Source organism: Pseudopodoces humilis, chromosome 19 (genome assembly GCF_049639895.1).
Source record: "Pseudopodoces humilis isolate 2021_Gansu_Grassland_sample_001 chromosome 19, ASM4963989v1, whole genome shotgun sequence".
NCBI classification, from domain to species: Eukaryota; Metazoa; Chordata; class Aves; order Passeriformes; family Paridae; genus Pseudopodoces; species Pseudopodoces humilis.
Window position 1 is genome coordinate 10154789 of NC_142218.1, and position 24488 is coordinate 10179276.

The 24488-nt window shown below is 48.5% G+C and overlaps 1 protein-coding gene across 2 annotated transcripts in view; it reads left to right on the plus strand.

Moving 5' to 3' along the window:
* LAMA5 (laminin subunit alpha 5) overlaps positions 1-24488 on the plus strand; it is an 85802-nt gene that overhangs the window by 14279 nt on the left and 47035 nt on the right. For both annotated transcript variants that reach the window (XM_088064576.1, XM_088064577.1), the window contains exon 3: positions 22910-23027. In XM_088064576.1, the coding sequence (XP_087920702.1) occupies positions 22910-23027 (118 nt within the window). The remainder of the gene's footprint in view (positions 1-22909; positions 23028-24488) is intronic.

Consider the following 24488-nt stretch of genomic DNA (forward strand, 5'->3'; position numbering starts at 1 on the left):
TGCCTTACCAAGCCTGGCTCAGCCCTGCATTCATCTCTGCCTTATCCTTTTATTGTAGTCATAAATGTGGGCCTTCAGGCTGTGCCCAGCCTTGATCCTCAGTCGTTTCCTGTGTTCTGGACTCAGTGCTCTTCAAATTCCAGACCTCCCCTCCTATGTGTAATGCCAAGCAGGGCAATAAATAGTACACTGCTTCCTGTTTGATAGAAATAAAAACTGAGATCAGTAGGAAGACACAAGAGGAAGGCAGATTCCTGGTTTTCCGGGGTGGAAGAGTCTTCCTAAATGCTTGAAGAGCAGACTCCACATCAGTGGCAGTTGATTAGGGAAATGTGGCCTATTCACAGACCTGGTAACTGAGGTTTTGCTTCTGGGGGCGTCCTGGAGGTTAGAGAGAGGGGAATGAGTCGTACTGGGAGATCCAGGGAGGAAGAGGACAAAGACAAAGCCTTGAGGGTGACACATGGATGACTCTGCACAAGGCAAGGACTGAGCTGTGGTTTGGGACTTCTTTGGTCACCAGAGACTCTGACAAGAATGAGAGGAATGACGTTTTGTTCCCCACAGAAGGACTTGCCAAGCATAACTATAAAATGCCTTTGTTAGCATAAGGTCACTGCTAATGGAAGGTGGGTCTGGATGGTGCCAGCTCCTGTTTGTGCAGTGTAGGAAGGCACATCAGCTGTTTCCTGCAGGCACCCCAACCTGGCCCCAGGGGCTGGCAAGGCAGCCAGAGAGAGGCAGGGAGAGGATGAGCAGGTAACAGGGCTGGCAATTGATGCTCCACTAAGTCTTGCCAGGACTTGTCAGTCAGAGCTCCCAGGGAGCAGTGTTAGGATGGTAGTTTGACATTCTGGTCCTTCCCTCTGTCAAACAGCAAAACATTCATGGGAGATGATGTGGCAGAAAGCACCATGCCTCTTGTTCCCAGCCACATCTACCTGGAGAAGCTGGGCTTCAGCCAGCAGGGTTACACCAGCTGAGCTCTTCTGTTGCATGGTGTACATGGTTATCTGGCACTTAGAACAGTTTCCCTTAGAAGAAGTTGCCTTTATCTTAGAAGATTTGCATATTGTGTTTTTTTCTATGAGGCTGTGTGCTGTAAACCGTGTCTTTGATGGAGCAGATTTCCTGGCAGAGCTTGTGTTTGTAACTTGCTCTAGTTGGTGTGTTCTGCCTGAGAATCACTTCGCATCTTCTGCTTGGCATCCTGAGTCCTGCCAGTGGTTGTTTGTGTAACCCATGCAGGGACAAGCAAACAGCCAAACTGAGAATTGCCACAATTTACGTTTTAGTTTCTCTTTCCCCTTTCTTTCTCTGCCTGCTTTGATACAGAGCTCTCCCTCACACACACATACTCAGCTGAGCTCTATTTATGGGTTCCTGCAAGTTCCCATCACTGTGGATTGGAGCATGCCCTGTGCCTAAAATCCAGCTGGCATGCTGCTGTAGGCATCTCTTGGATCTAGTTAAATGTGCATATTGCCAGGCCCTGATAGGAAGAGGAAAAGAATGGCTTTCTGGTATTTGCACATAGCTGCAAACTGTAAATACAGACTCATGACTGCAAACAGAAATCTGTATTGCTGGCTTCATCGTGACTTCACTGTTGTTGTCCTGGCTGTTTGCTAAAGCTGTTCCTTAATCCTATTCCAGGCTTTTGCAAAGTCTGCATCCACCCAAACTCAGTGGGCACAAAGATTTTGGCTGGACTCCAGGAAGGGGTTTGGTTATTTCTTTCTCTGCCAGTTGTCATTTTCTGCCATGGAGCAGGCTTTCTTCAAGTTTCTGTAAATGGGGCTGGAAATACAAGGGGGTCTTGGGGTGGGTTGTGAGGACAAACTCAGTGTTCTCATGAGCCTTGTAGGTCTGAACAGCAGCAAGAACTCCACACAAACACTGTAGCTGCAGATCTGTGCTGGTGTTAGCAGTGCTGTAGGGAATGTTAATCCTGCTGTGACCCTGGTACGTGCTGCTGTTGGGTCAGCTCTCCCGGCTGTGAATGGCAGTGTCATGGTGGGGAAACCTGCTGACAGATGCTAATGTGGTGCACGGCTGGGATGCACATTTTTAGAAGAATAAAGCCGATTGCATGTGTGATGTTTGGTGTTGTTGAAATCTGCTAACGACCGGGCTTTAAAAACCCAGCGCTGTCAAGGCTTGCAGGAGCCACGCAGAGGAATTACAGAAAGGCAGTGGTGCCTGAAGCTGGGTTTGGTGCAGGGACCTAATACAAGATACAAGGGAGACTCTGCCTCTTGGAGCTCGGTCATCTTGGTACATGTGGGATCTGGAGCCTGACAGTAATCCAGGAAGAGGCTTTCCAAAACCACTTGGCCCTGGAAATGGTGAACTAAGTAACACAAGGAAAGACAGGCATTTGCCACCTCTAAGAACTGGGTTCAGAACCAGACAGAAATAAGGTGTCTGAACCTGAGCATCCATACACCATTTCAAATCCAAGGGAGGGAGGATTTAAATATACACCTTTTGGGTGCTGGGGAGCTTGGGGTTCCTGGGGCTTGTGTGAGTCATTCATCATTGGCACTTGGCCATTTAAAATGAAAAGCCTTTCCAGGGGCTTTGATGGCAAGCTGAGACCTCTTACGTTGTGCCAGTTTTTAGCTAATTCGTCCTCTTCTGTTTCCTTCCCCTCCTCACCCTTCCCATGCAGGCAGGTTTTGTGACAGGATATCCACTTCATCCTAGGGAATTGGGGGAAATACTTTCTTGTAGCGTGGCCTGCTGCCAAGGTTGCTTTGTTCTCCTTGTCACTGAGAGAACAGCCCAAGGAAACCCTTGGATCTGAAGCTGGCATGCGACTTAGAGTGGATTTCCTGCAGCTCTGGAAGTGAAGTGTATGACATGTGATTATTTGTTGTTGTTTTTTTTAAATCTCATAAATGCAAGAAAAAAGAGGACTTGGGTAGGCTGGGTCTGAAATCCTCTCTTTGATGGGAAATTGCTGTGTCATAGACATACAAGTTCTGCCTTGTCAAGGTTAAAATCAGTCTTGGGGTTTTTTTTTAGTTGAATTAAGAGCTGAGATGCAACAGGCCTGGGGTTTTCAGTAGAATTCAGTCTGTGGTGAAGATGCTGGTTGACCATTCACCATTCAGTGTTTTGTAGCCAGAGGCTCTGCTTAGTGATTCCCAAGTGCTCCATGAAGGCATAAGTAATTTTTGTCACAAATTCAGAGCTGTATTGATAATGGCAAGGAAAGTAGTGAAGTGTGTGGGACTTAACTCCTTGCTGTGGCCAGAGCAATGATGTGCAGGGCCCTGGGGTGTTGTATAGAGAGGGTGAGATAGCTTTTCCTTGCTGTGGTGGGCTGACAGCTGGGCTTGTGCTCTAACACCTTGCTCTGCCCACTGTGCCCTGTGGGACACAAGATTTGGCTCCTGTTTGTCATAGCAGATCAGGTGGCATTTATCCATGTACACACTGTGTTTTGGTGAGATCCTGCCCAGGTTTCCCTGGAAAACTGGGAATGTCACAGAGATCTAATTCACTGTTGGCCACAGAAGAAGCAGATGCTGTTTCAAGTCTCATCCAAAGCACAAAATCCTATTTGTACCCTATGGAAGGGTATTGAGTGTTTCTTTTTTCAGCCCATGATTTAGCCAAGGGCTTCCTGAACAAACTTTGCAAATCAGCAAGACTTTGGCAGTACTGAAAAGGGTCTTACTATAGCTCTTTTATAGTATTTTTTTTAATTTTATTTTTAGTGCTGCAGAGCCTGGGATGTCTGGATGGAGCAGGTCCCAGATTTGTACAGCTCCTAGCACGCTCTGGAGAGCCCGTCCCAACAAGCTTGTGCTCCTGACTGATGGAGCTGTGCTTGTAAAAGCTCTGGGTGTAAAAACCAGCCTGCAAGCTGTCTAAAGCACAGACAAGTATTCTTTTGTCTGGCTTCTCCCTTTTAATTCTAAACTGGCCCAGGAACTCCTCTAAGAATATTTAAATACCTTGTGCAGTGAACCTGTATTGATCTTACTTGCTACAAGTCAAACAACCCATAGAACATACAGTTGGGAACATTTGTTTGCTCTGGATGGTAGGAATGTCCTCTTGAAAATGTGCTGTGCTTTGGTAAGAATGAATAGAGGGTTTTTCCACCCCCTCTCCAGGTTTCTGAAGGCCAAAGTCTTGAAACGCCTTGGAAAGGCCGCTGAAGCTGCTGATAAGATACGCAGCAAACGTGCTTGAGAGCCTAATGTAGGAACAGAAATGTCTGAGCTGTTTGCTTTCCCCTTAACAGTGTGAAAAATTAGTGTGTCTTATTAAGGAGCCTGGGGAGTTGCGTGCTCAGAGGAAGGGCTGTGCTGAGCTATTACTCCTGGCTTGTGTTATCCCTGGGGTTGGCAGCTGAAACGCTTGATTTGGAGTTACTTGGTTTGGGTAGGAGAGCAGAGCTCATTTGGACCCTGCAGAGCCCCAGTTGTTGCAGTTTTGTTTTTAGCAGGCTCCCTCTGGCTCTGAGCTTGCTGCAGAGATGGGATTGCCTCTTGATTCAGCAAGCCCTGTGTTTGGAGGTTTTTCTGTCCAGTTTATCCTTTATGTTCTTCCCCCACCGCCTCATAGTTCACGTGTCTCATTGCTGAAGGAAGCTCTGCAGCAATTCTGGTAGCAGGTCTGTGCACCTGCTAGAAGAGTGTGGTGGGAGCTTTTGGTGAGGCTGGGCTCACACACCGTCAGCCAGGTCAGGGGGAGGATGCTGCTGTACCCTCTGTATTTTATATCAGTTCTGCTTTTTGCCTGAAATGTGTGAGTGCCCACTCTGGGCTGCTCTGACATCCACGAGACATCTGCAGATGCCAGAAGAGCCGCTTCCTTGAAGGCCAGTTGGGCGTATTTCATCAGGATGTGGTGCCATGAGAATGACAATGCTTATTTTATTTTATTGCTTTATTTTATTGCTTAAAAACTTGGTTTTTAACCTCCTAAGTCAGACACACCTGTGCTGTACCCCCGCCCTGGACATGTGCCATCCCATGTACCTGCGCTTCTTTCAGCAGTGGTCTTTATTTCAGTGGTGTGTGCCTACTCACCCAGACCTCTTATCTCTGCTCAATCAGAGCTTTCTTAAGCCTTTGTGTTTTCTGTAGCACTCCCCTTATCACTGTTCCTTCCCAGGGCTGGGCAGTGGGAGCAGGGAACCAGGAGGGGCTGAGCAAGCTGTAAATGCATGTTTGCCCTGCAGTGATGCTGTGTGGCTTTACAGCAGCAGGCAAGACTGAGAGCACCCGTGGGACAGTTGGGTTTTATCAAATTGCTGGGCAGTTGGAGGCTCTGTAAGGTGATTTTTTGCGGTCTGAGGCAGTGGGATTTGTAGTGTGTTAATGCAGTCCAAAATTGTAGTTTCTGGTGTGGTTTGCAAGTAACAGAAAAAGACTGAAAATTGTCTTGCAGGGGTGTCTATGGTCTTGTCACTGCTCTCTGTTCCCTTGTCCTTCTTCACAACCATCAGAATAAGGGTGAATTGTGAAATCCTGTGGGAATTTGCCATCCCCAGGGAAGGGCAGCAGCTGCACAGCTCACCCCACCTTTACCCGGGTCTGTAGCCAGAGGTGCAGGTTTGGGCCATGACACCAGGCTGCATCTGCAGCTGCTGTTTCGGGGGAAACCTGTGCAATGTGAGTACACCTGGATGAGGCATGAATGCCTGCTGTGGTGCAAGCAGCTGCAGATGTGGACGTCCATATCCTTGGGATAATGTCTGGACAGTTGTATGGCACTGTCAGTTTTGTGTTTGTAAGGCATCTGACCTTTCTTTTGCTAAGGCTTTCAACAAGTCAATTTACAGTCTCAGGAGGGACCACCCTGAGCAGGGTTTTGTGGCCAGGGAGAAGGAAGGGAGGGACCTCTTCAAAGAGCGGAGGAGACAAAATTACTCCCGTGGCCTGTATATTGATTTCATGAAGCATGAGGCTCCGAGGCCGATGCCAGTCTGCATTGCAGTGATCGTGGCAGAATGTGACCCGTGTCCCTCAGCAGCAGAGGAATGGAGGCGATCACGTTTCCCCAGGCAGATCCAATTTCTGGAGCTGGGAGGGAAACGTACCCTGTGCCTGGGAGCGAGGCAGGGAGGCATGGCAGGGGAGGCTTTGGCTGTGCCTGGTAGACACACAGCTAGTGCAAACACCCACCCCAGCAGCTCTGGAGACGAGTGCCAGACTGGATTGCTTGTAGCTATGCTGTTTGCATGAATGGCTTTGCCTCCCCGCCTTTGAAGATGATGATTCTCTTTTGAAAACAGCAGATCAAGAATCTGTTCTCAAGACATGTTGAAAGACACTATTTACAAATGTTTATCCTGGAATATATTTATAAAGCTCCCCTTGGGAGCAGAGCCTTACAGTACAGTGGCCTCCTATGGGCTGAAGTACAGCTCATGAGCCAGACCTGCTCAGGTTGGTGTCCTCAGACCCCACTTCTTCCCAATAGCCACTTACTGCAGACTCCATGGTGTTTATGTCTCTTTTACACATGGGGCTGTATTCAATGCTAAATTGCACTCAAAGGGCTCTGCCTCTAGAAGAACTGCGAGAGTTTAGCAAAGGGTAGAAGTTATTTGGCTGCTCTAAAGGTATTTTGGGACATTCACACCGATAAAAGATCAGTAAAAGTAAAATATCTTGTTCATCTCCTAGTGGCATGATGTGCTGCAACAATGCTACTGCCATCTTCAAAGTACCAGCCTCGTGTCCTTGGTTCTTGCTCCAAGGAGCAGCACAGATTCCAGATTCAGCAGCAGTGTGGGGTGAAGTGCACTGTCCGTGTCTGAATCAAGCAAATCCCAGAGCCTGATCAAGATGAACTCCCCATGCCTGTGGTGCTGATGGTTGCACACATGTCCAGTGAGACATGCACTGTGTGTTCCAGGCGTGCTGAGTTTGTAATCCCTGGTTTATGCTGTATCCATATCCTGTATGTGAGTTCCGATCCTTTTTATTTTGTCTTGTGTTGAGGGATAGTGAATCACCCCTGGTGAGGTTATTTTCTGGGCAGGGAGTGGGGATAAGGACTTGGATTTCTGCAGTGGGGCGACTGATCAGTTACCATGTCCCTACACTACCAGGAAGGAGGAAATGTGAGATGGCTGGGGTGTTGGCTTTGGTGCTGGTGTTGGAAAGGCTTTGGGGTTTATTTTCCCCACATCCCAGCGTCAGCAGTGAGTCTTGGTGCGGCTCAGTGTTCCTGCCCTGCGTGCCTCGGTGTCCCCGGGGCTGGGACAGGATGTGAATGCGTTTGTGGCGTGGTGGCCCTGGGTCAGGTTGCTGAAAGGGAGAGGGGTGACAGGTGCACGGCCGGCGGCGCAGCCGGGGCCGCGACTCCCTGTACTCTGCAAATAAAAACCGGCCGCATTTGGAACTGGGTCAGGAGCGTGACCTGAAACACACCGACGGATGGACTCGAGGAGTTCTGGGCTGTGCCGTTTCCTCCCGTCCCTGGCTGCTGCCTCAAGCAGAAGTTGGGTGTGAGGAGTATGAGCAGGTGGATCAGAGCCACTGGTGCCTGAGCAGCACTTACAGTGCTGTGGTTTGCAGCTGGCCTCGTCCTCCTTTGTGTGCCAAACTCTTCTGACCAGCGTGGCTGGAGGTGTGCTGCAAGCATCAGTCCTCAGCAAAGTGAAGCTGTTGTGCTTGGCCTGGGCTTCTCTGTCAGCAGCAAGACCTGCTTTGGGCAGGTCAGAGGAATGTGGGGCTTTACAGGGGCAGAGTAAAGCTGCTGTGGATGTCTGAGCCGCTGGGCTGGAGGGCAGAGTGACCGCACGTGTCCGCAGCGTTGTCTTAATGTGTTGTTTATTTGATGTGCTGTTTGTTCTGGCACGGCCTGGGCGCATGCTGGGGTGGATAATGCTGGAGAACAGCGTGAGTTAACCCTGGTTCTCAAAGAGAAGTCTTGAATTTGCCAGAAGCATCTTTTCTCCCAGTGGCTGGTACGTGGCAGCCAGGGATTCAGGAAGGGAGGGGGAGTCTCTCTGCCTGTCCCCAAGGCAGGGGATGTGGCACGCTTCGTTTTTGTAAGTGCCTTTGGGGTTCAGCATAGCTGCAGCAAACCTGGACAAAGGCTTCAGGCTTCAGTTGCCCCACAGCTAGAGGACACAGAGTGCATGGGATGGGGCATCTGGAAAGGCTTTGGCTCTGGATTCTGCCTTCCCTCACATCTTCTGCTGGCCCTTTGGAGGGTGTTGGGTGCTTTCCACGGGCAGCAGTGACAGCCAGCACGCAGGATGTGGCCGTGGTGGGGACAGTCAGCAGCCTGCCCCAGGGGGACTGCCTTGTGTCCCACCATAGAGCAAGCCCTCAATTTCCTGTTATTGGTTACAATAACACAGCGCCTGTTTAAAAACAACCCCCATTAGCCCTCCCTCTGAAAGAATTCAAACCTGCCATCAAAGTTAGAGGAGAAACATTTTCCCAGGCATCTCGTCCAAAGTGGAGCATTTCTGTTCTTGTCAGCTGCTTGTGCTTCTGGGAAGAGCACTCAGTGCATCCAGGGCAGGGACCTGCTGAGGTGTGGGGACAAGGAGCACTGACCTGCCCAGCCAGCAGGACCTTCTGTAGCCTGGAGCAGAGGCAGATTTGGGCAGCCTGGCATCAGCTTTGGGTGGTGATTCAGCCCTGGCACAGGGCTTCCTTAGCAGATAGTGTGTAGCCCTGCAGCATCATCAGTGACTGCCTTCAGACCTTGAGGTGTGGTCAGGGTGTGGGGATGAATGGTGTTAACAGTGCAAGGAGAGGAACAGGGATCCTCTCATCCTTTGGAAGGGTTAGTGTGAGGCTCTGGGCTGGCAAAGGAGTGTTTCTCTTGCAAGCACGTGTGCCAGTTGTTATTCCCTGCATTCATGCTGACACAGGCTGGAGGAGTTGGTCCCAGGGACAGTTTGAAGCTGAGGAAGTGGAGGGACCTCACTTGTCATCCCAGGGGATCAGGGACATGTCAGCATCACTCAGAGTGTATCAGCTGAAGCTGAGCCCCTGTTTATGCTGTATCCATAACTGTGGGGTGGAGATTAAACAACTCCCTGATATTTCAGTGGCTGATCAAAACCATACTGAAAATCTCTGCCAGCGTGAGTTGCTGCATTTCATTAAATAAAAACAGCCTCTCTTGGAGTCAAGCTGACAGGGGCAGACAAAAACCATGTTGTTGATATCACACTCACAATATGATCTTATCAGCTCCTGCCTGTAAATCGTGACCAAGTTTGACTCTTTTCTTGGATTGATTTAGGAAGGTTCCTCTTCCCCAGGAATTAGTTTTCCAGATGCTTACTTTAAAGGGGGGAATAAAATAGTTAGGGATTTTCTTTGGCCACCTTTCCAGCTTCCAGCTGTTAAGTGCTGAAAATGTGTTCTTCATTATGTCCAAGAGAGAAATGTTTCTTTCTTCTGATCAGGGAGGCAATAAATATTTCACAACATAATATGCTGTGGACAAGTGAGTTAGTGTGGTTTGTTCCCTGGGCAGCAGCCCTGGCGGCTGCCGTGGGGGCCAGCGCCGGCGTGATGGATGGGGCAGGGATTCAGCTGTCCCCAGGCTCTGCACAGTCACTTCATTGGATTATAGATTCCATAACCAAGTGTCTGATTCTGCCCTCAGAACCAAGCCCCACAGCAGAAATCAGCAGCAATCTTTAGCAGCCCCTTTGCATTAGCTTTCCAGCGCTGCCACTTAAAGCCAACACGTAAAACTCCTACAATTCCCTTCTCCTCATCTGACCCCAAAGCAGTTGAGTTCTGGGTTGAGCCTGATGAGCCAGGAGTGGGGCTATTTTGGATTAAGAGGAGGAGGGGTAAATTCCAGCTTTGTGGATTACTCCATCCACTGCCAGCATTGGCTTTGGTCCTACCAAGGATGCTCCAGCTTGCTTCTAGTGGTTTGGCCAGCATGGCCTGGGCACTTCCACAGATTCAAGAATTGCAGGATATAATCCAGCACTCGTTCCAGCTAATGTTAGGTAATTAAGTTGCCACAGTTAAGTTGCCAAGGTTTGGCATGCACTTTCCTCTTTGGTAAAGAGGGTGTATGGTATTAGAACAGATAAATCTGGGCATCTGCAAGTTTCTGTTTGTAGTCACTGCATCCAGTTTGGAGGTGCTAAGGGACGGTGATGGCAGGGACAGCTCTGACAGTGTCCAGGTCTGAGGGGATTTTCTTGGGAAAGATGGAGATGGGAGCTGTCACTGTTGGTACCAGCAGCCCATGACCTAAGTCATGGCAGTGCTGTTGTAATCAGGGTGCATCCATGAAGGAGTCCTGGGAGCAGGACAGCAGCAGTTGATGCTGTAGATGATAATTCGTAGCGTGAAGGGAAAAAATAACAAAAATGCTGTGGGCTGATTAAAATTCAAAGGAGTATGAGCCAGCATGAGCCCCAACTGGGAGCTGAGATGACTAAAAGAGCCGAGCAGGAAAACAGAACTGAAGTATTTCTTGGACAGGAAATGAAGGAGCAGCCCAGTGGGTGGGGAAGGTGGTTGATTCACAGGGTTGGGAATTCTCCTGGGTCTCTGCTGGGATTCCTGTTCTGCACCTGGGGTGGGCAGCTGGCATGCAGCCCATGTGTGCTCTGGGGAATGCAAGGAGGCAGAGGTATCCATATGGGAATGTTGGGTGTTACCCCCTGTAACACAACTGTTGGTGTTGTAGTTGCCATCTCTACAAAGCCTAACCCGCAGCCTGAATCACCTGTTGTGATTTAGGTTCTCTCCTGCCTATGTACCTTTAAAAATTATTCCATTCCTTTTGTTTCTCACATTTTCTGTGGCAACAGCCCAAATCAAATGGGAAAAGCAGGATGGGACTTTTCGGATGTTCTAGACCTTTATTCCCAATATGGGAAATGCTATAAAATATCTGCTTTGACCACAAAAACTGCAGCATATTTTCACTTTAAGATAATGTTTAATAAGATTTTTTAAAAAACTAATTAAAATACCAATGGAAGCAGGAGGGTATAAGCCAAGCATTAAGAAAAAAACCCTTGAGGATAAAATGAGTTTGTGAGCAATTTGGACTTGAACTCTGTGGGAATGGGACTAAAGCTGTGATGTCTTCCCAGATATCCCGACATAATTTGGAGCCCTAAAAATAGAAACGTGAATAGCCTGGATGACCTCAAAGCTGCTTTTTAAGAGACTTTTAGTGAGTCAGAGTAGGTGAAGACCCTGCAGCACATCCAGGATTCAGGAACCCCTGATGAGTCAGCTGGGGGATTGTTAATTGGTTCCTGCTCTTCGTTAGCATCAGTTTTTGATGGATGGGGCTCCCGGGTTTGCTCCTTCAATGAGCAAATAGTGCTGGGGCACAGTGGCCTCTTTTGGGAACGTGAAGCGAGTCTAAAGGGCCAATTAGAGGGGTCCCAGGGAGGGCTGCTCCACAGAAGACCACAGCTCTCCCTACTGCTGGCTGTGCTGGCCCAGAGCCCACCCCAGTGATTTATTCCTGGGCTCCAGTGCTGACCCACAGGGCTGGGAGGAGATGCAGAAGGGTGCTTAGGAGGGAGCTCTGCTTTGAAACAAAGCAGCCAGTTTCCTTTCACCACAGACAAGCCTTATCTCGGGAGATTATGTTGGTTTCCAGTGGAGCCTCTGGTGTCATAACCGTGCTCTTCCTGGGCTGATAGGTTTGTGCAAAAATCCCACAGCAGCAGCCTGGGATCTGACATGACTGTTACTCACAAGCCCTGGACTGTGTGGGAGGTGCTGGTACCAGGCAGTTTGGGGCTTTTTGGTTTGTTTTTGTGTTTTGTCTTTGTGGTAGTTTTTATTTTTTAAGCTGGCAGATGAGAAGAGCTGCAGGACCTGTTGTCCTGGACTTTGTAAAGAGGCTCAATTCAGGTGTGTTTTGAGGCACCCCATGGATGCCTGACTGCTGCTGTGGGTCTGGGCAGATGTTTGGATCCTGCTGTGCCATCAGGAGAGGGCTGCCCACCACCTGGGAGCTGTCTTGCTGGTCTGATGTGTGGGGATTTCTCACAGTAGTCATGCATGGATGTTGTACAAGGAAAAGGTCTTCTTTGGGACATGTTCTCAGCCAGAGAGAGAAGGTTGTTTTCTCCAGCTTCTGGGAAACACTTCTCAGTGCACTCTCAAAAATACAGCTGCAGGAATCAATTGCTTACAGGGTTGTTGTCCAAAAAGTTTGCAGTGCGAGTTGTAGATAAGCTGCTTTGTCCATCATTCCAAGAATGGACCATGGTTTATGTTCCTGGCACAAACATAGCTGAGATGTGTTTGCCTTTATCCCTTCTCCTGTGATCCCAGTGGATGCTGTCTAGCTTGAGGTTACTGATGGGCTGCAAATAGGTTGCTTCAGGGAATTTCATACCATGTCCTCATCAGCCAGGAGAAATTATTTCTTCTCATCTCTTCATGCAAAACCCCCTCCTGCCTCTCCAAATGTGCTGGGTAGCCAGGCTGACAAAGATTTTGGGCTGGTGTTTATATATATATATATATATATATATATATTTAGTTCATTCATATTGTTCTGTGATGCTCTATGTTCTTTTTGAAGCTGGGGCAGGAAGAGGCTGGAGATAAGACAACAATGAAAGGCTGGACTAAACCCTGCAAGCAGAGATAATGTGCTTCAGAGAATATGGGTGAGCTGGCAGACTGGAAAGTTCAAGGAAATTTGAACTTTTGGCCACTCAAGATGATTACTTTTCCCACCAACTACTCTGCAGAGACTTAGCTTGTGAGGTACCTGAGACAGCTTTTAGTTTAGCTGGGACCACCTGTTAGATACAAGTTCATTATGTTCGGAGTTGTCTGACATCGTATCTATTACTTCGCTAATTTTTTTTTTATATTGGTCCATTTAAAGGATTGTGCTCTTAATACCTGGCCTAAATCAAAAGGTTTCTCATGTACCCTCCTCAGCTTTTCCTCCCCTGCATTCTTTTTCCACTAATCTGTCTTGTGATATCTGACACTTCTACAGTGAGGAGGAATTCATCACTGTGCATTTTGTCTTGATTTTGCACCCTCCCACCCCAGCTTGTTGGGAAGTTGGTGTTCTATCATTAGGGTTTTGCTAACCCTTGGAGAGAGGTCTCCTTCCTGTCTGCATTGCAGGTTTCTCTCTAAATGCCTGGGTTTGGGAGGTGTTGAAGGCAGAGTGGTGATGGGGAGATACAGTGAGCTACAGGAACTGCTTGCAGGGTCACACTGGCTCCAGGGAGTTTAAGACATGTTCAAACAAAAATCTTTCCTTGAAGGATGGTTTTGAAAATTGCTGAGTATCTTTCAGGACCTCTGTTCTCAGGTTAAACCCAAACTGAGAACCAGGCAGGCTCCTTTCTGACTGCCAGTTTCTTTGCTTGGCTTGAGATGCCCTCAGGGCTTCCATATTTGTAGGCTCCCCATCTTAATCGGGGTGCAATTTACTCACAGACAGGGTTTGATAAGTTTAGACATCAGCAGTACAGTGTAGGTGCCACACAATCTGCCACACAAATTTGCCTCAGTACTCCCAAACCCTCAGCAGCCCACGCTGCTTCCACACAGAAATGGTGCAAAAATGTCCCGGCTGTGCCACTTCTTAATTGCAGAGCTGAAGAAATGAAGTGGTATGAGAGGTCAGACCAGATTTTTTAGTGAGTAGCTGTTTGGAGGAAATTGAGGAATTTTGGCCAGGCTGAAATTCCTGTTTGGTTGTGTGGGAGCTCCAGTTTGGGGGAGGCAGCTGCGCTTGCAAATCCATCGAGGCTTCGCCTGGACTTTATTTATAAGGGCACACGAATGGCTTGCACTTTGCAGGCTTGTGGTGGCTTGTAAGAATGGGAATTGGAATGGGAATCGGAGGAGGTGTGAGAAGAGCCCCTCTGCCCCCTCCCAGGCAGGCTCAGGGAGAAGGAGGAGAAGACCTGAGCACACCAGAGGTTCTGACGGGTGTGGGCCTGCGCTCTGTCACAGCTGTGCCCATACATATGGCTCTGGAATGTGCCACGGTTTAATGGCTTGGTTTCATCACATTCGCTGCCAAAGTCACGGATTCCTCCTATATGTTTTAAAAGCAAACAATCCATGACTGTGGACACTGTTCCCTGTGTGTCAGCACGCAGGCAGCTGCGGGAATGCTTAAACCAAATTAACCCAGAGCTGTTAAATTATTCTCCAAGGAAATGAGAAAGATGAGTAGCAGCGACTGATGAACTCTGGGTGAAATCCTCTCACGCTGGTGATGTCATTGGCAGGTAGAGGAATGAACATGGGCTTTTAATGGAATTCTTTTCCTTTTGCTCAAGGTCATAGTTTCTACCCTGTTAAACTGCACATTGATAAACAGGAGGTACCAGGCACGGCTGTCATTACTATAACTATTACAGCTCTTGCCTTGGAGCCCATTCCTCTCTGACCCAGCAGCAGATGCCCAGGGAGGCCTTACAGACAGTACGTACAGCTGCTGGGACAGTTTGGCTGTAAGGAAGGGCCTGAGCTGGGCTCTCCTCCCAGCTTTGCAGTCACTGGGGAAGAGAAGAGGGACGGGTTTGTCTCTAAATCTGGACTTTCTCCCCAAGAACTGCTGTATAGATCAGGATTTTTTAGCCACGTGGGGAGAGGCTGTGGCAGTGCCATCCTTTCCTTCACATTTCCTATCTGTTGTTCGAGTCTTCTTCGCAAAGCACCCAGCCGATGTCCTTGAAATACAGGTGTGAGATTGTTCCCTGAGCAAAGGCAGCACTGGGGGCAGCTGCTGGAGAAGTGTTGTCCTTGTGAACAGGGGCATTGGAGGATGACTCAGATGAATTTAAAAGGTTAATTTCTGGGTCAGTGCTATGCTGGAGCTGTGTGTGAGGTACTGAGCCCTTTATCCTGGGCACAGGGACTCGTCATCTCCTCCCAGGACAGAGTTGTGCTCCTTGTGTAGAATTTGCCAGAATTTGTGTAGAATGGGGCACTCCAAGGAGATCCGTTTATTTCCTTTCAAAGTCTGTCTGGCATTAAAAGCTGAGTCAGTTCTTTCCCATTAGTTACAGAAAAACCTACTCTCCCTGTGTGTGGAGTGACAGCTCCCTGAAGACACTCTGCTTCTCACAGTCTCTAATAACTGCAGTCAGATGATATCACTCAAGTCAGGCTTTTTCTTAGCAATTTCAGATGTAGGCTGCAAGCACACTGGTTAGTATTAGCAAGCTGGAATTCCCAGCTTTTTATATGTATAGGAAGGCACATTTTTTTTTCTGTGTGTTCTGGGATTACAAGAGTTTCTGCTATGGTACAGTTTTCATTTTGCTAAAATTAGTCTCAAGCTCCTGTTAGTGTAAGAGAGGATAATTAAAGCAGTGGACCTAAGGCCCTTTGAAAATCAGCCTCGAGAACCCTTGTGTTTTTTTCTCTCTCATGAGGTAGGTGGCAGGATTTATTTAACTGGCTGTATTTGAGTGAGTTCCAGTTAAATTCCTCTAGAATACCAAGTCTTCCTGGGACACCTGCTTATTGCTCACCTGTCTGCATGAAGCTGCTTGCAGGAACTTTGGCTTTTTCACTTCTGCACGTTGGACAGCACAGCCCAAGCACATGGTTCTTCACAGTGAGAGCCATCAGGGCACTTTGTGTCTCTCTAAAAGAGTTTTTTTTTCCCCTTTGAGTCACTTTTTTTCTTTATCCCTCTTCTCTGTAATACTATATTTTCCTGGGAGGAAGACCCTGGTATGAACTGCCACTAATCCTGCCAGCTAATTATTAATTCACATATTTTCCCAGAGCACACCACTCCTAAAAGAAAAAAAAAAAATACCCACACATTCCCAGAAGTTTCCTAGAAGCGTTTAACCATCAAGGACAATTGACACCTCAAGGTAAATAGTCTGAGAACCTGAAATCCTGAATGTAGTTATAGTGTCTTATCTCTGCAGCAGCAGGAAGTTTTAAGGGCCTCTTTACAGCCACCTCTGTGCTGGGTTTCTGATGGTGTTTGCAGGAGGATTAAAGCAAGTGGAGAGGGTGGGAGTCCTTGCGGTGGGGGCACCTGACCCTCTCTGCATTCTCTGGCCTTACTCAGCTCCTGGGCTGAACTGGCCTTGCAGACCAGTGCTTGTACCCCTTTACAGGGTGCCCAAGGACAGGGAGTCCACTTAGCCATTCCCTGAGGATGTGGTAGCTCAAGTTTGGGCTAAAAGACAAATATTTAAGTCTAATGGGTTACTTGACACTTCGCCCAGCAACTTAGAAAGTTGCAAAGGCCATCTCAGTCAAGTGGCAGGGAATCTCCTACTGCACAGTGAGAGGCTAGAGTGGGCAAAAAGTCCTTCTCTGTAAGTGACTGAAGCCTCATCCCAAAGAATTCCAGCCATCCCCCTCTGTCCTGACCAGTTTTGCTGTGCTGTGATGCCTCTGGTTACCCAATTCTGGCTGCAGTGCCCTTTGGGTGGCTGTTGGGCACACACAAAGGGTTGATCGAAATTCAGAAGGGACTCCACTTGCTGGGGTTTAAGCACAGGCTTGTGTTGGCCCATGTACAGGTTGGTGTGTCAGCATCCCTGGGCACTGCACCTGTAGCTGTGTTTGCTGTTTGCAGCTGCAGGCAGGCAGGGATTTTACAGGATGTTCCTCTGTGCCTCCCCTTAGTGCCAGCTGGCTGAACCCGCTGAGAATCAGGCTCTTACTGCTGCCCTGTCATCTCCAAACCTTGGCTGTCCAGATCTTCAGCACTGTGCAGGCCACAAGCCATGGCACTGCTCTGCTGTGTGCCAAGTGCTGCAGATTTAGTCCCCCAAGGATTTTTGGCAGGAGGTGTGTGTGGCACTGGCAGGGGAAGGACAACTTGCGCAGGAGGATGCTGTGAAGATAAAGCAGTGCTGTGTGTGAAATCGGTGGACGAGCCAAATCCTTCTCAGAAGTGGTGTTTAAAGAAAAAAAAAATCCTTTGTGGAAAATGCTCCATCAGCTGTTCACCTAAGCCAAGCTGCTTAGGAAGGGAACAGGCGTTGTTTAGAAAACAACATCATAAAGTATTGGGTTGCTGCTGCTTGTTATGACATTGAGCAGGTTTCATGCTGGCTGGTAGCTCTGAATCTATGGTTTCATGGAGAGTGTCTGCTTTGATCTCTCTCAATAAAAGGCCAGAGTTTTGAGAGAAAAACTTGAAAACAGGTTGGTGTAAAATTGAGTCTCAGTGCTCACCTCTCTCCCCAGCCCTACCGAGGTGTTTAATAGCTGCCGCTTTGCACCCCTGTCCTTCCCCTGTGGTGAAAGGGATGAGTGGTTGTTTCTAAAGCCTGGCTGTCAAAATCTTGAGATACAAGCATAGGGAACCTTCTCATTCAGAACCCTGTAATCCTCCCTGAATAACTTGGAAAAACATAATTTTTAGGAGTGAGGATTTGAGACACAGACATACAAGAGCAAGCCGAGAGTTGCTGTGAGGAAAAAAGCAAGATGGGGGTGAAGCATATTTCAGTGCACACCCCTCTTTCAAACACTGACTTTTGTGTTTTTATATGTGGGGTTTGTTTGCTCTCAGGCACTTGAGTATTTTATAAAAAAAATGACTGAATAAAGAGCCGTGCCCACTTGGAGGAGAAGCACCTTTGTTTGCTGTCTGGAAGGGTTGAAGTAGTTCTTGTGTGATTGAAAATAAAAAGTAAGCACAAACTAAATATGAGAGATTTTATTAAAGGATTTTGATGGATGGGCTGGGGAGAAATAAATCTGCTGTAGGACTGCAGAGGCGCTCAGTAGGGGGACAGTCAGTTGTTAATGAGTAAATTCGTTGCTTGCATGAGAATAAATGATTACAGGCAAAGGATGCAAAAAGGGCAGATCACTGACCTAGAGAAATTCAAAGCGAGTCAGAAGCTCTCTGCCTCTCCAGGGCTTTTCCACCTCCTGTATTTTTGTTTGTGGGGATTAAAGGTGCACAAAAAGTCCCCTTATTAGCTATAGCTGCTGCCAGTGATGCGGTGCCAGCGCTGCCGAGCATTTCCCAGGCTGTTGTTGGTGGCAGCTGAGCAGCCGCTCGCCTGGGCTGTGGACAGAGGTGACCTGTGCTCCCAGAGCTGTTTTTCCCTGGCACCATGGGTTGATAACCCCATCCAGGCTCTGACATCTCCACATTTTCCAGATGGGCTTGTGGCTGCAGTGATGGACCAGGCAGTGCCTGGGGGATGGATGGGCTTGGGAGGGAGTAAAATAATTTGATTTTTGAAGGTGGGGAAAAATAAATTAACCCTTCCCCACACTGTCCATAGCAGTTCTTTTTTGCTTTCCCTGCTTCTAGGTTTTGCATATGTCTGGAGCTGCTGTGCAGTGACCCAGACAGGGGTCCTGAACACCCCAGGATGCTGCAGGTGCTTGCTGAGGGTGTCCTGAAGCCCTTTGCTGTGTGTGTCCAGGAGGCCTCATGTGTCCCTGAACAGTGGGAGTTACTGCCATGTCCTGGCATTGATCTGTACCTGCTCAGCAGCACCATCCCATCCTCCTGGGAAATCCCAAGCTGGGATGAGCAGTGCTGTATCCACACACACTCTGCAGGGGTATGGAGCAGTGCTGAACTGCTTTGTTTTTCCATGGTGCTCTTTTCATAAGTCAATGCCAAAGGTAATAAATCCGTCCTGTGGAAAATTAGCGAGTGGTTTATTGTATAAACGCCTCCTGTGGGGTCTGGGGCTGGGAGCAGAGCTGGGCTTAGCTCCCAGCCAGCACAGCCTGCTCAGACCTCTTACTCCCAAAACCAAACAGAGCCCCTCTTGCTGCTGGTGAAAATGTAATTGTCAATATTACAACAATGTGAAGATGTGTTTTGGTTAATGAATATTTCTGCATGGCTTTGAGGTGCCTTGGAGTGTCAGTGAGACTTCCCCAGAACTCCCTCAGCAAATCAACACAGGACACAAACCTGGTCCAGCCTGTTGTCTTCTTCCCACATGTACCTCCCAGGCAGGAGAAGTGAAATCAGTCTCTTGAGGAAAGGAAGAGAGAAGAAATGTGTAGGTTTGCCATCATGTGCTGCTTACACTGAAGGATGGGTGAACAAATGGACAGAGAACGTGTTGCTCTAAAAGCAGCTGAGTTTCTCTTGACTCTCTGGAATCTGTTTTTACTCTTTAAGTCTTTGTGCTGTCACACTGGGCAGTAATCAGGATTATATTTGAGTGGTATTTCAATGGTATTTTAGCTAGATAAAGCTGCCCACCATCTAAAGACTCAAATGCATAGAGTGTGGGACATAGAGGAAATGCCTCTATGTCCATCTTCCCCTCCTGGCTCCAGGCACTGGGGCAGCTGCAAGTGATTCTTACTAAGGAAACTTGCTTCAAAACCACTAACAGCAACATCAGCTACATGTAGAGATGTTACTATTTTCAAAGAAATCTGGTTGCTAATTAAAGTAGTGTCAGAATTTCCTGGCTGGAAGGTCATTTCATGAAATTCCAGAGGCTGATCAAAGGTCGAGCTGTACCTGGCATGTTTTCAGAGGTAGGGACAATAAGGGATCTGCCTGCCTGGAGACAAGTGTGAGCATCAAGTCTGGTGTTTCACCTCTTTTCTCCATGAAAAGGGAAAAAAATTGTCCGAAGTGGCTGGGAGCATAGAGGTTTTTATTCATCTGACTGATAATGGGAACTAAATAAAGGCTTTGGAAAAAAAAAATCTAACCATTTCCCTTGCAGTATTGGTTGGGCAGAACTGTACTGGAGCTAAACATGGAATGAAAAGTCTGTCTTTTCTGCCAGCTCTATTTTTAGAGCTACCGCTCCATCTTTGCATCTGAGTTTTCTCAGCAGATGCACTGGAAACAGGCAACTTGCTGTTATTTTTTTCTGGCCAGGCTGTGATACTCTGCCAGATAAGGATGTTGGATGGAGGGGCAGGGGACTCGCTGGACTGGTCAAAAATTCCCCTGAATACCAGGACATGGGTCTTGTTCCAGGTTTGGGGTCACTGTGGTCACAGACTCCTGAATATTTTCTGTGCTCCATTAAGCATGACCCTTCCATGCTGGAAGGGGAGTGGCTCTGCAATGTTTGGCTTATTTGTGTCCCAAGATTGCGGTCACAACTGGAATAAAATTCAGCAGCAGTAACAGCAGTGCTACAGATGGATTTGGGTATGGGGAAAGGATTTGTGTTTGGCTTTGAGAGCAGATATCTGCCCTGTCTTCCAGCTGAGGTATTGCAGATGATCCAGACACATCCAGCAAGAACCCAGAGGTTCTTGTGTTTTCCTGTGAAAAGCAGGAATAGAAGATAAAAGGTGTGCTAGCCCTGGTTGTGCCCATCTGACTGTGCCAGAGGGGCTGGGACTGGCCTTTCAGGGAGCTCCCAGCAAGCATGGACACAGTTTTATCCGCAGTTCCCAGTGTGTGTTTTGTGTGTCCCATGACTCAAAATGCACTGAGACCACCTCCATCTCCTCCTGTCAGCCAGAGAGGGCTCAGAGGGGTCAGGAGCCTGTGGCTGCCCTACCCTGCCCCAGGGCCATTTACACCAGAGCTTGCAACCAGCAGCACTGAGGTTTTCTTCTGGCTGTTGTTTTCACTTTGTGAATCACTGAGCCTGAGGCTTGGTTTTGTGTCAGATTTCACTGTTTGGGCAAAAGCTGCACCAATTTGCCTGCGTGGTAATCCATGCTCTCCAGAGGGAGGGGACTTCTGAGAACCAGAAGCACGTGAGGAGTTGGACTCCAGGACATTTCATTAGGAACACTTTGTTCCAGTATAAAGCTGAACAAAGAGGAGGACCCCCTAGAAATTCCATGGGATTTACTGGCAATAAGTTAATTACTAGCTTTGCAAAAAGAAAGGCAGAAGAGAGCGATCCACCTCACATTTCTAAATTTGTGTTTGTGGTTGCTGTTCATTCAGAGCAGAGAATCCCCTCTGCCTGAGGCCAGAACATGTACAGGTATTTTTGAGCCACAGGGAATTTTGTCCAGCTACAGGCAGTGCTAGATTCCAGCAGGAGAATTAATTTATTCCCTGCAGAATAAAGCTGGAGGAGGGTTTAGAGTAGAGGGAAGGTGTAACATCATAGGCTGGTGTTCAGCCCTGTTCCCATGCCAAGAGGCAGATGTTGAGCTGTGAGAACTGGTCCTGCAGAGAAAGCTGCCTGAGCTGAAGCCTCTTGGGCTTCACTATCAAATAACAGCTCTGCTGAGAGGGTAAGCAGGCAGAAAAAACTGCTCCTCGAAAAAAGCTTGATCTTGCATGCGTTGACACCGTGTATGTTGCAGAGGGGAACTAGGACAGCATGGAGGTCTGTTTTCCCTCAGCTTTTGAAAAGGATGCCTGTTTCCCCCTTGGCTGGGCTTGAAAGTCTTCTGGCAGCAGAGAACTGAGCTGGTGACCGCTTTGGTTTCTTTATCTGGATGACACCAATCCTTAGCAGTGCAAACCCTGAGAGTGGTGACAAATCCCACCCTCCTGCCCATTCCGAGCTTGAGAACAGCCTCTGACCTGCTGTGCTTGATGTTCATGTGGATTTCCCAGCTGGATCTGGTTCACTCCTCCCTGAGCATCTCTCTCAAGCCCCCTTAGTCTACACCCAGGTGTGTGTTCAGGTGTTACCAGCCTGCAGTAGGAACCAGACCAATCCCCCTGGTAAGTGGAGGAGTGGCTGCCCCAGAGCCAGAGGAGCCTTTGGGGGTGTCCTGAGGAGGTTTTTGCCTGAATGTCCTGCTTAGGGGGGAACTGAGCTGGTGCCAGTCCTCAGGGCTGCCCACATCCCCTTGCTCCATATCTACACACCAGCACCTGCACCCCTTGTCTGACTGACCCCAGCAAGATCTGTGCTTTTTAGATGGCTTAGTAGATTTAAATACCTTTTTGTTGCTTCTGCCCTTTACTTGGCCATGTGTGGATTGTCAGGGCTGTTTTGGAGACAGTTATTATTAATGTATGTCCTGTGGCTCAGCGATGCGTGTGGCCAGGGCAGGGCTGAGGTCCTGGCTGCTGTTCTGGCTCTCCTGCATGGCTGAGATGGGCACGGAGCCGTCCTTCTCCTCCCCTTGCAGAAATGTCCCTCTGGACGCTTGTCAGTCTTCAGGGGGTTGTACGCTCATTCAGCCCCAGCTCTGCTTGAGGAGGGACTCCTGGGCTATAAATCTCTGCCTTGCAAGCACTAAACTCCCTTTTGGGTTGTTTTTGACATTAGGAATTTCCTCTGATAAGAGAACTTTATTTGCCTTTAAATATCACTTTGTGACAGGATGATGGAGTGGGGATTCTTGGAGTGAGCCTGTGCCAGCCGGGGAAGGGAGATTTTGCTGGGGCTTTTGTTTCTCTCTAGCACTGACATTGTAGCTCTTTAAAGACTGGGTTTATTTTATACTTGGCAGGAGTGTGTGTGCACATGTCAGTGTCCAGACAAATGTGAGCAGCCCAGTGTTGGAGCTGTGCTGGAGCCAAGTGGGTCTCCTGCTCTCCTCTCCTTGTGACACCTGGGGAAGAGGAGCTGTGCTGAGCTTTTTCTGGAACAGGCTTCAAAACACAGGTTGTGTTGGTGAAGCACTGCTGGTATGTGGAATGCATTAAAAAAACAGAGAGAAGGATTTTGTGGTACCATGTGCAAGGTGCACTTGGATGTTCCCTGGCTGGCAGGCCAGTGCATCACCTGTTACCCCAAGAACAAAAGCCAGGTCCCCAGGGCAGCATTGTAGCTGGTTTGTAATGCAGCCTGCTCAGGCTAAGCACAACCTGAGTTCAGCCTGTAGCCACAAAGTCTGAGCTGTGTTTGCATTCAGTGGGAGCTGAGCTCCCTAATCTGCCTCTCTGCAGCAGCTGTGTCATATCTCCATCCCTTTAGATACGGAGGATTTTGCTCCACAGGCTGCTTGTGAGCAGCAGGGGCTGCAAAGTGCCAGCTCATTTATTCCACTTGGATCCTGTGAAGTTCTCTCTGCTTTTCAGGATGCCTCAAACAGCCAGCTAACTCTGTGTTCCTTTCTTTCAGCTCTTCCACGTAGCGTATGTCCTGATCAAGTTTGCCAATTCCCCTCGTCCTGACCTCTGGGTGTTGGAGCGATCAACTGATTTTGGCCTCACCTACGAGCCCTGGCAGTATTTTGCCTGTGAGTATGACAGGGGGCTGCAGCTCAGTGCCAGGTACTTTAGCTGTGTTGAAGATAACTGTGCAAATACAGGGTTGGGTTTGGAGCTGTTCCTGTGTCATTGCTGTGATGCAGCACATGGCTTCTGTTTCATCTGCCCAGTAAGGCTGCAAGAGTTGAAGGTTAAATGCTCCTCAGGACAGGAGAATGCTCTCTGGTACTGAATGTGTTTTTTTGAACAATCATGACCTCTATGGGGATGCCAAACAACAATTTCCACACTTGGTTGTTGTTGGTCTAGGTCTGAAGGTGAGATTTCTTATCATCTCCTCCCTGCCCTCTTCTCTCTGTCTCTTCCCTGTACCATCCCAGGCTGTATTTAGCTCCTCCAGAAGCCAAGCAGCAGCTCACTTCCAAGTGGCTGCTATCACAGAAAAGTCTGGATGTAGAAAACATTCCCATGTGCTTATCAGCACCGGAGATTGGATCCAGCCTGTGCAGGGCAGGGAACCGCTGTCCTGCTGCTGTGCAAGGTGGGATCAGAGACAGCTGGCTGGAAAAGAGATCCAGTCTGTGCATTTGGCTTCCCAGTTCTCTGATTAAAACCTTAAGAAACAGCTGGTTCTACAAAACTCTTCTCCCAGAGGGTGTGTGGGGTAGCCGGATACCGAGGAACTTGTTAACCACCAGCTCCTCCCAGAAGCAGCAGCAGTAATTGGGAGAAGATGTGAGTTAAGATCTACAGCCAGAGCTTAAAACCTGGCAAGAATGGACTTGGGAGCATTCAGAGCCTTGCCCTGGGCTGTCCCTAAAGGCTCGTATTTCTGGCTTACCTGTCAGGCTGTGCTTTGGATTTCTGGCCTGTTCTTGTGCAAGAAAGAGCTGCAGACACATTAGCACAGCGTTGCCTTAGCGTGGTAGCTCCCCTCTGGGGTGGATGTTTTTCTCTCTTCTGTGTGCTAGTAGGGAGTTACTGCTGTCAGATTCCTGCTTTGCTTTTTTCTGTCTTCGAGAATTTCTCTGCCAGCTCTGAAGCCTCTCTTGGGGCCCATTACAATTGTGTTCCTGCGTGGTCTGGAGCTGCACAGGGAGCTCTGGCCCCACTGGCATGTCCTGTGTGCAGTGGCAGTGCTGCAACATCTGGAGTCCCTTCCCAAAGCATCAGGCCCTGTTACCACTCCCCTGGAGAAGTGACATGGAGTGGCATAGTGCAGTGGAACATTCCCATGGAAATAAAGAGGTGGCTGCTCGAAAACCTGTCAGATTTGCGAGCACAAGAAGTTCTCTGCGGAGGTTTATTCTTATCGTGGGGAATTCTGTAGGTGGTCTAATAAAACACTGCCAGGGTTACTGGGGTCAGAAGCAGCTGGCAGAAATGCAGGGTTTCTGCAGAGCTGCCAGTGAGCCTTGCCAGGGGTGACACAGTGGCACTGTCCCTCGAGCTGCTCATCACAGGAGGTGTCAAGGTGCTTTTGGGCTTAG